This window comes from Convolutriloba macropyga, chromosome 2 (assembly GCF_964194025.1).
Source record: "Convolutriloba macropyga chromosome 2, txConMacr16.3, whole genome shotgun sequence".
NCBI lineage: Eukaryota > Metazoa > Xenacoelomorpha > Acoela > Convolutidae > Convolutriloba > Convolutriloba macropyga.
This window is the reverse complement of record NC_134469.1, coordinates 50652656-50665622: the sequence shown is the minus strand read 5'-3', so window position 1 is coordinate 50665622 and position 12967 is coordinate 50652656. Positions and strand designations below refer to the sequence as shown.

General features: G+C 36.3%; 1 protein-coding gene across 3 annotated transcripts in view; it reads right to left on the bottom strand.

The window, feature by feature from the left end:
- The window catches only part of LOC142358742 (roundabout homolog 2-like), a 41292-nt gene extending 29553 nt beyond the window's left edge, over nt 1-11739 (bottom strand). The window contains exons 1-3 of one of the 3 annotated variants that reach the window (XM_075410293.1): nt 10736-11739; nt 5512-5670; nt 414-581 (exon numbers count right to left, since the gene is read on the bottom strand). In XM_075410293.1, the coding sequence (XP_075266408.1) occupies nt 414-581; nt 5512-5670; nt 10736-10826 (418 nt within the window). In that variant the 5' untranslated portion in view covers nt 10827-11739. The remainder of the gene's footprint in view (nt 1-413; nt 582-5511; nt 5671-10735) is intronic. The other 2 variants (XM_075410291.1, XM_075410292.1) reach the window with 2 other exon arrangements.
- Between the last annotated feature and the right edge of the window lie 1228 nt (nt 11740-12967).

Below are 12967 nucleotides of genomic sequence, written 5' to 3'. Positions count from 1 at the left end.
ATGATTAGCTAACAAAATTAACTAACTCTTAAGTACCGTACGCCCGAAGAAAACCGAACATGTCCGATTTGCAAAAATCTGAATGAATTGGAACAAGAACTCATTCTATTTTTAGAGCAGAAGTGAGTTGAAAACGCGGGAAATCACTTCATTTGCACACGTCAATCAACTGATTTGGTACACATTGGATGAATTTGCGCCCCAAAATTGCTTATTTTTAGAAACTGGTTGCTAATTTCAGATCACAGTGCTATTTTTGGATCTAAGAATTAGACCCACAATTTTTCTGGTGAGCAGACACAATTAACTGACTCGATGTATTGAAACTGTGTCTGATTTCGGCTTTGGTACCTGTTTATATAAAATTGCCCTCTAAACTTAAGAGATATAAAACGAATAAAATCTTTACTCACAAGGAATGGAGACTTTTGTGCCAATGCTCTTGGCTGACCCCAGAGGGTTCTCTGCTTTGCAGTAGTATATGCCTTCCATTGTTGTGTCAAAGCCATTGAATGTCAATCGAGAGTCGCTGCTTCCTGAGTGGACAATTGTTATCTTGTCTCCGTAGAAATCCAGATCAACTAAAACAAAAACTGCAACAATTAGATTCAAAATCTAAGCAACGCTTTTCATTTGCTCGCATTGTTGTTGTTTCAAAAATTGGCCCAAATTTTGGAATTTATATGATCTTTTGCCATTAAACTAAAGCCGCTCTAAGCGGGGGTATGGGAGGCTAAAATAAAGAGGAAAGATCCAAAAGTTGACAAACAAATTGTTGACAGAGAGGGTCCGTCAGTCATAAACACATTGAGCCCGACTTCAGCTATCACAAAATTCTATATGACAGATGAATTTCCTGTAGTATTTAATCAAATCATATGAGAGCATGCATCATTTGGCACGTGACAAAGTATGGAAGATAGTCACAAATGAAGGAACTGCAATCTGGAAAATTTGGAAGTTGAGCTGAGGAGGTGTGATTAGCCTTTGAAAAGCGGGCAGTAAGGGCCACTTAATTTGGGCGGCTGTGAGAACAATTAAGTCACTTAATAAACCGCGATCACTTGAGCAATTACAAAGGTGTGAAAATGACAGGAAAATTCCAAAATCTATTTTTTCAATTGAGGGGAGAGGGTGGGTGCTCGCCGCAATGCAGATATAACTCTACGTGGACTAAAATGTTGTCTCATATATGCAATTATTTTGGTGAGAGAGGATTTACAGTTATCGCAATCAGTGGCCACGTAATCGAAGGGATATTAGTAGTTCTGGGTGATAATAGAGGACTATGTTATCATACATGTACAAATAGTGGGTGCGTGGGTTGATAGTGAGTTGAAAAGAGGAGAATTGGGAGAACTGGAGAGAGAACTGAGGGAGCGAACTGGTTAGGGGAAGGGAGGGTAGGGAATGTCAATAATTTGTTCACAGTTTAGCTTCCTATCATTTATTCAAACTCACCCCTCTTGAGAAGTTAAGTATTCCCTAATTCCATCTACCCATATCCGTTGTGCTGTTTGGAGTGGGGGGCCGGAGCGCGACAGGTGAACAATCTACAATTTGATTTGATCCGCTCATCTTTCCAACATCAAAACCTCGTTACTTATTATAATCACCACCCCCAAATTTCTAACTCAAGCGCTTCTTCACTCGCATTATCTCCTCTTTTTCCGCTTACCTCTAATCAAATTATGAATCACCTAACCTAGCCTATGCATGGACAAACAAACGTTCGTTCACTCCATAAACACAGCCAAATTGACCTAAATCTCAAGCCTTTGTCCATTTTAATCAGTCTTGAATAAACACTCGCAAGGAATAAATTATGCAGCAATAAACTTTATAAACAAAACAAAATGACCTGTTTTTTCCTCCAGAACACAAACCGCTTCACTCACAATTTTCTATGTATGAAAAGTTTAAAAGTACAGAGATGTGAAAGACGTGAAATGTAAATGACGAATTGAAACAATAAACAAATGTTTTTGCATTAATATCAAGTTTTAAATTGAGTGGCATCAGAGAGCGGGGCATGCATCGAAATAAAGTGCACATCCTATATTTAAACTAGGAATGAGATGAAATTGACACATATACACAGAATGCCTCCATTCTATGTACAGCTACACAATGTCCAAGTTCCTCCAATACACTTAACATTTCACAACAGACAAGCAAGTAGAACATCTGATTAAAAACTGCAAGTGTTCAAAAACAATGGATTCCTTGGATTATCTCAACCAGTATCCGATAAGAAACAATTCTACAAGAAAGATGTCATCAAAGATGCTAATCAATCCAAATTTCACACTCACACATGCATCATTTGTAATAACAGTAATTTTCAGCTAGTTCAAGATTTTATAACCTGTGGCTGTAAAATTTATAGCAGGTATATGGAGAAAATGAACAAAAACAAGCAAAATTTTCAAAATTCTGCTTACAAGCTAATATGCCCTCTAAAGATCACTTCAGGAAATAGCATCACAGTCGGTTGAATCTTTGATCATTGCTCACGGAAAATTAAAATTTTAAACAAATCGAAAACACCGGAAATCTATGCGAAGGTAAATCGGTGAATTATTTGTCACTTTATGGACCAATTTCCTGCTGTAATAGTCTTTGTTTGCTTCCCCTAAGTCACGCTGAGGTCTACATTAAGTGTTCAAGACTGAAGAAATTTACTAAAAACTATTGATCACACTTTTAACCCGAATTGGGGTTCATTTACACAGGATAAAAATCGATTTGATTTCTAAACTTCAATTTGTATTGTCGAGAAGTTTCCAATTTAACAACTTTGGTCGATTTGCAAACTTTTTTCGTTCCATATGAGCAATAACAACTTTAACTGTTCATGCTTTTATTAAATTAATTCATGCATCACCTAAAACACTAATCTTAAGGATAATCCTGTACTTGGGAAATGAACAAATTTGTTTTTCAACCTAACGGAAATCGGGACGGATTAAACTTATTTTCTGACACCTTCACTATGGAGTTGTGATTTTTTACAGGCAATATAATTTAGCAAAGCCTTCCCATTCCTTTTCCCATGTAAATACAAAGATTAGTTTTTATAGGTCACTGATATATAAAAATAGTTTTATTGCGTTGTTGGCTTGCTTGTTTTTGAAAATTTGTTTTCTCAGCAAATATATAAATTGAAATGAGCTGATTCCATAATATTGTGTGTTTGAGACATCAAGTGCTAAAACGTCCATCCCCTTTTTATCTAATTTGGATCGGTTACGGAGCTCAAGCATAGCAAAAAGTGTTGTTTGTGAAGCTTTAAGCATCGATCTATAACTCACTCTGTTTTCTCTCTCTCAGAGCAGACCTAACTGTCGCTCAATACTTGACAGCCATAAAGTATCATCTCACAAACACACATAACACGCTTCTTTTACTGTCACGTCTCTTTTACTATCTTGGACATGATTTAGATACGTTTTACATTACAACTGGTGCTTTTTAACGCAAAAAACATTTATTTATAATTCTATCAATGCATTAATGGAACAAAGCTAGTACATTATGTCTTGTACGCTTACTGTACTATTATGTATATGTATGTATGCATAATGTACACTTGAATAGAAGGCCAGAGTGAATGTTTTAGACAGCATTGGAAAAATTGGAGCACATTTTTCTCTCTCTTTCTATTCCAGCGTTGTTCTTTTTCCAGCTTAAATCGGCCTGTGTGTCACAACATGATTAAGGTTCCGCTATGTGACTTCCTATTTCACCCAAAAACTGTCAAAATCCATTACGGCGGCCCCAATCAATGGCACAGCACAAAACACAAGCCCACTCACACACACAGCATACGGCCAGTCAACACTAAGATTAAGGGATCAATGCGTCTTAAAGGCACGCACGCTTTTAAACATACGTGAACAAAATGTCCCAGGCTAAATAGAAAATCTCGATCAATCGATTTTTATTGAAAAAGTAACAACTTTAAAAACGTAGTTTGACACAACAATGAAACCAATGGGCGACTTTGATGCTTCACGCGTTTGATGTGAACACAATTCGGCTTTCATCTGCTTCAAAATCGCGTCACAATTTCATCAAAAACTCCAAAGCCCAAAAGTTGCTTGCCTCAACTCGTTAGGATTTTATTTAATGTGTGTGAGAAAGAGGAGATAAGCATAGGTCAGTGGGTGTTGGGGAAGCCATGTTGTTGACATGTTCTTTGTTGGGTGTAAGGACAGTAATGATTGGAAAGAACAGCTGCCTAGGGCCACAAAGCGACAGGAGGCCTAAGAGATAAAGATGTTTTAAACTCATAATTCACAAGGATTGATAGACGAGAACCTTTTCATGTCTATGGGTGCATGCTTTTGTTTAATCATTTGACAGCTATGTCATTGTTTTGTACCCTGCACCCCTCCCCCATTGCGTGTAGCCTGCTCCGATCAGGGCTAATAATGAATGCGCCTTAGTTAATATATGGATAGTTAATAAACGGGCAATTTCAACACATTCTTTCATTAATTCAATCGCATAGTCAGTCAGTCAGGTAGGTGGCTGTTGTGAATAGGATTTGGTTCTCATTTGTCTGTTTGAGCTCGAGTCTCATATCGTAACTGCTTATTATTAGCATTAAGCTATATCAGTTGGCGCAGTTTGTTCAATTCATTAGTTGGTGGCATGTTTAAGCTTAACTGACAAGGCTATGCACAAGGACCACTGTTTGTAATCCATTGTTAAGGCCACGTTTGATTGATTCTGTGCTATGGTACAGAGAGAGAGAGATGATAAACTACACCCAACTCATTCTGTGAAACTACAGTAAAAGGTTCGAGCACAGCCACAATCAAACTTCACTACTTTGATGTGACCTCAATCGCAAAGCTTTCATCCAAGATATCAACGCTCGTTTCAATCAGCATTATGAATACATTTCTCTCTCCGGTTTCTTCTCAAGGTCCGTTAACGATCACGCTTCAGACAACAATATATGGTTCGTTTGATCATCAATTGGAAAAATCCTGTCTGGAAAAACATCCACAATAACAATGCAGATTTCTTATTTAAGACACCTGGACGCCATATCAAATTGTCAAGCTTCCCCTAACAACAGTTAAATAGCACTTCGCTCTATTTATAACATGCATTGTGCATGGAACCGACACACACACACGCCGAGCATAGAATTTGGTTTCAATTTCTGATCTTTAGACTGGTAGCTGATCTTTAAGGATAGGATTTTAAACAAAAAGTCGCAACAGAAATAATTAAACTGCACGAAATTCCAATAGACAGAAAAATAGCTGGATTTAATACAATTTTTTATTAGTTTATTTTAAAGCTACCGAACCTTAGGTTGTTTTAATTTAAGAAAATAATGATGTTCGATTCGTAAATTTCTTGCATGTTACATTAACCAAGTGGTTATGTTAATTTTTTTTTTGAAAAAAGTAGTTGTAACAATCACACAAAACAATGCTCATGATATGATATACGGTATTAAATCAGCAATCAATTAAGTATAGAACGTACCTGGTGTTTTCTCCTTGTACCAGGTGAAGCGAGGAGCCGGCTCCCCTCTCGCGTGGCACTTCATTGTGTAGTTGTCGCCCTTGTTCAGAGTAATCTGGCTCTTTGGCTCGTCTATTAGCACCGGGGGCGCAAAGTCCGCCATCATGTCATCAGTCAGACCTGCAACATAAAACACACAATCATTAAAAAAAATTAAAATAAAGTTATAAGTATTGGGTATATTATCAGACAGCTACCATTGTATAAAACAACTTCAATTTAATTAATATTCAGAATTAACAAACAGGAAAAACTTGAATAGTGACATTATGCTCTTCATTTTTGGAAGTCCGCAACCCCAACAGCATACTTTTTCTCTGCAATATTTTGAAACGTAGCTTTTGAGGTTTGTAAGCCGCGCTTTGCGAGAAAAATAGAACTGGGCCGAGATTTTGAGAATGGAAATGAGAGCATGTATTTGTTTACAATTTAGTCACTAAATTGTATATTTAAAGCCTTTTGGCTTCGGGCAGATCTGAAAGCCAGTGCGCTACTTTCACACAGTGAGGCAAGAAAGGCAACTATTTAGGCCACTCTGTGAAAGAGAGCTTTTCCTCACATTTTGACACCATTTCTTATCGTTGTTAATCTATTTTGTTCAGTGAGAACCACTGCTGAAACATTACTTTGTTCACACAAATCTCACGTGATTTACTCTACTAACAGTACCATGCTCAGTTCTATGCATAGCCAGCATAGCATCTGCTGGTACGTGTCTTCAAATGGGAGAGAGAAATAAATTTGAAGTACGGGGAAGCTAAGAGTTGGAAATGTTGTTTTCATTTTGCTCTGCAGTGGTGGGAATAAGCTGGAGAAAGGTGGTGGCGCTTGGCGCATCTGGTTTTGATTTTGGGCAGTGAGTTTCACTGCAAAGTTGATTGGGTTTGAGTTTGGTTGACAAGCGGGTTTTATAGGAGGCAGTGGTAGCTAGGCGTCTCAAGGGGCACAGGCAAGGCGATCCCATTAGAGTAAGACGTACTACTCTCTGTTGGAGTTGGACAGTGCTCCTTAGTTATACGGATGGTGTCGCATTTATGTACGTACAGAGGGGGATTAAGTTATAAACTCAAAATTATATCTCAAATCAGCACTGCACAGCCCCAAACATATAATAACAAGCACCCCCAGATCTGCTTCACTGCCAAAATACCCCAATCGGCAAAAGCACCAAAAGCCTTAAACTTATCCTAGCAGACATTAACATTGTCTCTTCACTATGACGCATATGAGATCAGGACCCCCCTCAAAACATTACGCAATTAACGCCAGTCTTAAAAACGTGAACACTTCGGAACACCCACTTTATCAAAAAAGCCAAAGGAGGTGTGAAACTAAAACAGGCATCAGAAACCGAGCTGCCATAAATAATAAGCTGCCGTTTATTTGTTTATTGTTTATTTGTTATTTATCAAAGCTCCATATTTTGTTGACGCAGGCGGAAGCATAAAGTGAAAGTTGTGAAAAATTAATCCAGCGTGAAATTTGAAATTGCACACAAGAACAATTGAAGAGCGGCTTAAAAGCGGAGGGAAGGGGGAGGATTTGAGGGGGCTCGCATTAAAAATGAAAGTTTAAGCGGAACAAAAATGGTGATTATGAAAAGAAAAGGAATTATTTCACGATCCTCGCGTGTGATTTCACGTTTGCTCAGCAAAAGCACATCAGTCGTCACATAGTTGGGAGTGTGCTATTTTGGAGACTGTGCAAAAAGTATAGTATTATTGTGCCTTGTTACAAAGAGAGAGAGAGAGAGAGAGAGAGAGAGAGAGAGAGAGAGAAAAGGAGGGGAAGCGGTAGAGAACAGCTGCAAAAAAGAGGACAGTGAAATGAAGAAAAGAAGCTGCTTATATTTTATGAATTGCATTAATCATTTACTCTTTTTCTTCACATTTCAGCCAAAACTCATCAGAATAGAAGGAATAGAGAACAAAACAGCAAAGGATCCCAAACAATGAACAGTTGAACAGTTTCACTGCTCCTATCAACAAAACCTCACTCGGAGCAACCTCCATTCTTCACTGCTCCTATATCCTACTTTTCTATTTTTACTCCTCTATTTCTATCTCTCGCTCGCTTTACTTTTACTACCACACTTTATGCCTATCCTCCAAGACAGCCAAACTCCCAACATCAATCATTTATCCGGCATCAATAAACGTGTGCGCGAAATGCGGAGGAAAAATTAGGATGAAATACGGGGGAATATTAAGACTCCTCTCTCTTTTCACACTGCTTAGTGTTGTGTGTGAGAGAGCGGTGTTGCCTATATTAGTAGTAGCAGAAGTAGTAGTAGTGATAGTAGTAGTGGTGGTAGTAGTAGTGGGAGTGAAGGTGTTGTGGCAGTGACAGAAGCTGTGGCGTGAAATGGGATTGAGCTATAAAATCTGTGAAAGATGACGGCAATAAATAGCCACACACGGCATCGCATCCGCTGCCAAATTAATTTTCAAAACTAATTTCCACCCCACCAAATGGGTAAAAATAGGCCACGAGGGGCGACAGAAATAACACCTCCACGTACCATACCATCTTCAATCAAAATAATACACATTATAACTTTGTGTCGTCGTAATTTGGTCACAAAGCTCTTTACAAAGTTTTTAATGAATTTTGGTCAACAGTTCCAGCACTTCAAAACATGCCTTCCTGATAAATTTTCACCTTGCGGTAGAAAATTGCTGTCGCATTGTATAAAAAAACAGGTTTCCTCCATTGTGGGTTAAATGAGTGGTACATAGGTTTCAACTAAATTCAATGGGAGCGACTTTGATGTCATTGCGGTGAATTTGCCCCTCTTTTCTAATATCATATCAGAAATATTAGACGCAATAGCAAAGTTAGAGAAAATATGAAAATAGAAAGATAACCACCTTGACAAGAAGCAAATAACTAAACACTTCTGACGCTTAGACAAAAAGCGATGAATAATTGATACCAAAAAACACAATTCTCCTACGTGGAATGACAAGTCAACGATTGAAAATATTAATATTACAAAAAGCAGCTGAAAATGCAAAACAGTTCCGAATAAAATTCAAAGTTACCCTCCCCAGCAAAACTGAGCTGTCATATTAGAAAATAGATAATGAGTACCAAATTTCTTTCAACTATTTTCTAGCAAAAACTATCAGCTGATAATTTGCTTTTTGATTCTCTTCGATGAGAAGTAATTGCGAATTAACAGGAAAGACATTTTTTGAAGTAATTTTAAAAAATTTTCTCCCCACAAAATGTACAAAAAAAATCTGATGATAATTACACAAAAAATGAATTCAAATCTTTTGAATTACTTGAAATAACTCTCTAGAATATAACTTAAAAATAAGATAAAAAATAAGACCTCTTATAACACAGCGATAACAACAGATGGGAACAGTATACCAATGAATTAAATTTTTTTCTGTGCCAAAATTCTTTTGAAACTAAATTCTTGTTTCTTTGATTTGCAGGTAACAGGCACACATGTTCAAAATCCACCAATTTTTCTTACTCGTGGCCACCAAGAGTCACAATTGGAATACATCATTGAAGTCAAATTAAAAAACCCGTTAGAATCCCTGATTTCACCCAATTCTCTGGTATATGAAACTCAAAATTGATAGTCAATGTAAGCGATTCGAAATTCAAAAAAGGTACACTTATTTTCCAAAACACCAAAGTTCATTTAATTTACTAACAGTACTTTCTGAGCTTAACCAATTTGCAAATGACAAATTTGCTTTGCGGTGTCGCTGTATCCAGACAGTCATCTCTCAAAATCTATTCAAATGAGAAACCAAGCAATCCAAATTCTATATAATTTAATGCATCTTCAGTGTATTTTTAAATCTGTGTGAATTTAAAAATACACTGAATTTTAATAAAAACAAAAAGTAGATACAAAAATGACATGTTTTATTCCTTATTAATTTTTCTTTAATGCTACCCTTCTAAATGAATACAGTCAACAAGCATCTGAGCTTTGAGAAGTTGAGTTTACAGATAACAAAAAACACAACTTTATTACCCTGAACCAATATAGTTGTTCACATGCTGCAAAGGAGAGTACATACAGAATAAAGAATACAGTTAATTTTGTTCTACGAATAATGTTCAAATTAAAAATGTTTAATCATATCTCAACCAAACTTCTAATTCTGGTTGAAGTTTTTAAATTTAACGAAGTTTTTTAGCAATAACTTTTTTAGTAGTATGTTAGCCCATAAAAATTTTTCTTTTGCGATAAGGGTTTTTCAAATAGCGGATGAAGTTTTCTCAGCTACAGACGTTGAAATTTAAGTTACGATTATTGTCACAATTATTGTAATTATAGTTTCAAGGGCTAAAAATAATTCTAATGGATACAATTCTGTTGTTTGAACCAGTTCAATAAGACGAAGATTGTGATTTTTTCACCGATTTTAGAATGTACTCAGTTATGAGACATGAGTTGTGAAAACATTAGCGATTAAGGATATTCAGTGTATCATTATTCAATTAAAATTGGATTTTTCCGATGACTATTGCTCCTTGTCCAAACACCTGACGTGATTGATTTAAGGGATAGATAAGTACACGGAGACAGGTGAACAACATGATATACGTGAAAGAGGAGGAGAAGAGTAGAAATGCATAATTAGGACAGAATAATAACTCGGAGACTTTCATGTTACACGCGTTGAATTGAAGGACATTCATCAACACCCCTTAGGTTCAGATACTTTAATGATAGCGTATAAAACATTCGTTTATTCACAGACGGAGGTTCGACCATTCCGATCGTTGTAACCCAAAACGGAACCAAAATTTCCTTATTTTATTCCACTCTTACTGCTTTTGTATCCTTGAATAAATGAAAATAACGCAAAATATCGATAATTTTTCATTTTTTTTCTTAGATTTCCCTAGAATTGGATGAATCTTAGCCAGGTATGTTGGCCACTATACATCACTTGCATTGGGTTCCAATTTTTGGTTTGGCGTGTGCTAGAGTTGAAGTCAAAAGTGAACAGATAGTCAATATCACGAAATGCAAACCTTATGGAGACCTACTTTTTATTTTCCAAATTTGCATACATAATCTTTCCTGAAATTGCCTAACGCATTGGGGTGGGGGGTGGGGTGTGGGGGGGGGGGGGGGGGGGTTGAAATGGGTGGATCTAAGAGAACTGCGAAATGCAATGGTTATTTAAAAAAAGGTACTTGCCTTGTGTGCAGGAAACGAAACATCCACACAAAATAATTGTCAGAAATAAGCCAGATTGCCGATTAGTAATGAAGGAACGAGCAATAGACATTATTGCCAAATACACTCTGGGGATTAGCTAGAATGGCTAAAATTAAAAGTAATATTTTAGATTGCGGACAATTTTGGTAATAATCAAATCAAACTATAAAGCTGGCCGTGAAATGGCTCATTTTAACTGCTGTTCATTTTCTCAAAGCAGAAACTAAAAATGGACAACAAAGTGTTTAACAAATGCGCATGAAAATGTTGACAAGAATTCGGTGAACAGCTTTTATTTAACTGGAGGAGGAAAGGTAATGAATTTAACGAGTGATTAATTCTGGGCGAGGTAGTAAAATTTTTAAGGCCACTGATAAAACCGAAGGTATAATGGTGAATAGAATTCCTGATTGAAAGAGACTAGCCAGTAATAGAGAAATGATACATCAATAAAAAGTAACAAGTTTAGCAAGTATCAGGCGCGATGTTTAAGCGAGCGGAGCTGTAAAAATAAAAGTAATTGTAAAATGTGACTGTTTGTGCTCAGTTTTTTTAACCGTGTTGCTTTTGTACGTTTGAGGTTCTTAATTTCTTTTTATTGTTGTGTTTGTGATTTTGTATATTGTAGAGCTGGAATTAGTATTTAGTATTACTTTTGTTGTTCAGTTTCGATCTTATAAAATAAATCTAATAGGCCTCGCACCTCACGCCGCTGCTTGTCTTTTTACACAATCAAATAGTTTGAGTTTTATCAGCGGATTTCACACTTTCAGCAGCTAAAATTAATATCGTCCAATAAAGAATAGACCGGCTAAAACAGCCAGAGCAATATATACTCAAACGCAATTAAGATTAATTCTGCGCACACAGCGCTACTCGCTCCACCACTACTACTACTACTACAACTACTAGCGATTTAATTCCACCGCCGTCACTATTCATATTCTTCAATACAGAATTGTGTATTCTTCTACAAGAGCAGGCCACGATAAATTGTAAAAGAATTCAGTCAGACACTTTAAATTTGCAGCCACCTGATTGGCTAACAATTCATTAACAAAAAAATCCACAAGGATCAATTTTTCGTCTATCAAAATTTTCACACCTCGAAGGGAGCACAATTAAGTATTATTAAATTCTTTCATGATACAATCGTGCGATAAACGAAAGGCAAAATTAAGGTGGACCAATTATCAAATTAGCCGAAAGCCTCGTAACGATTGAACAAGATCACCACCCTGCCCTCAAAACAAATAGGCGTCTGAAAGTTGAGTAACTTATTACAAGCAAAAATTAAATTTTATTATTCCAATCTTTACAGCGAAGGTTTAAAAATTCAAACATCATTTCGGAAAAGGAATCGATCTCATTGGCCAAAGAACTCTTGCAGAAAAAAGTGACTCAGCCAATGAACTCCTGCAGAAAATATAATTACCATAGTGCTCATGTTTTTAAATGATTACAATATATACGGGAAGCAGGTTTCATCACATTTGAAGCAAAGATAAAATTCAGGAAAACCCCTGAAAAACTACAAATTTTCAAAAACCTGTACGCAGTTTTGCCTTAAGCAAACATCATACATTAAATTGCCCCTCATTTTACTTAAAAATAACCAGAAAATGTAAGTGGGTAGCACCTCCTCCAATTTCAGATTTGAAGAAAAAATTACTTACGTGAAAAAGTTCTCTTCCTTAGGAATTCAGGCATCAATAGCTTATAAGTTAACTGAAAAACTACTCAATTTAAAAATTGAACACTAGCAATTCTCTCAGCTTTAAAGATATCCAACAAAACGACGGCAAAACTTCATTTTTATTAAAATGTTAAGGTAAAATGAATACAATTTTCAGTTCCCCAGCATCCTCTAAGAGACAAAAGAGCATTATTAGCGGGATGGTATTTTTCTCCTTTTCTCCAATTTGCAGTGCCAAAAAATTGAATTTGCAGCTGAGTCTCCAAAACGTGCATTAAAGACAGAAACTGAAAAAAATAGTATAATCTAGCAAACTGACAAAAATCTGATACTTGAAATTAATCAATGTTCCTTGAAGTTGTTATATATTATCTGCTAAACTTAGTTGTAGAATAAAAACTTGAAATCGAAGCCCAGTTCAAAGCATGAAAAATTTCAAAAATTATTATTATTTTTGAGCAAAAAATTTAGAAACCAAAAACTTCGTGTTCTTACGGCAGAAATATGGTGATATG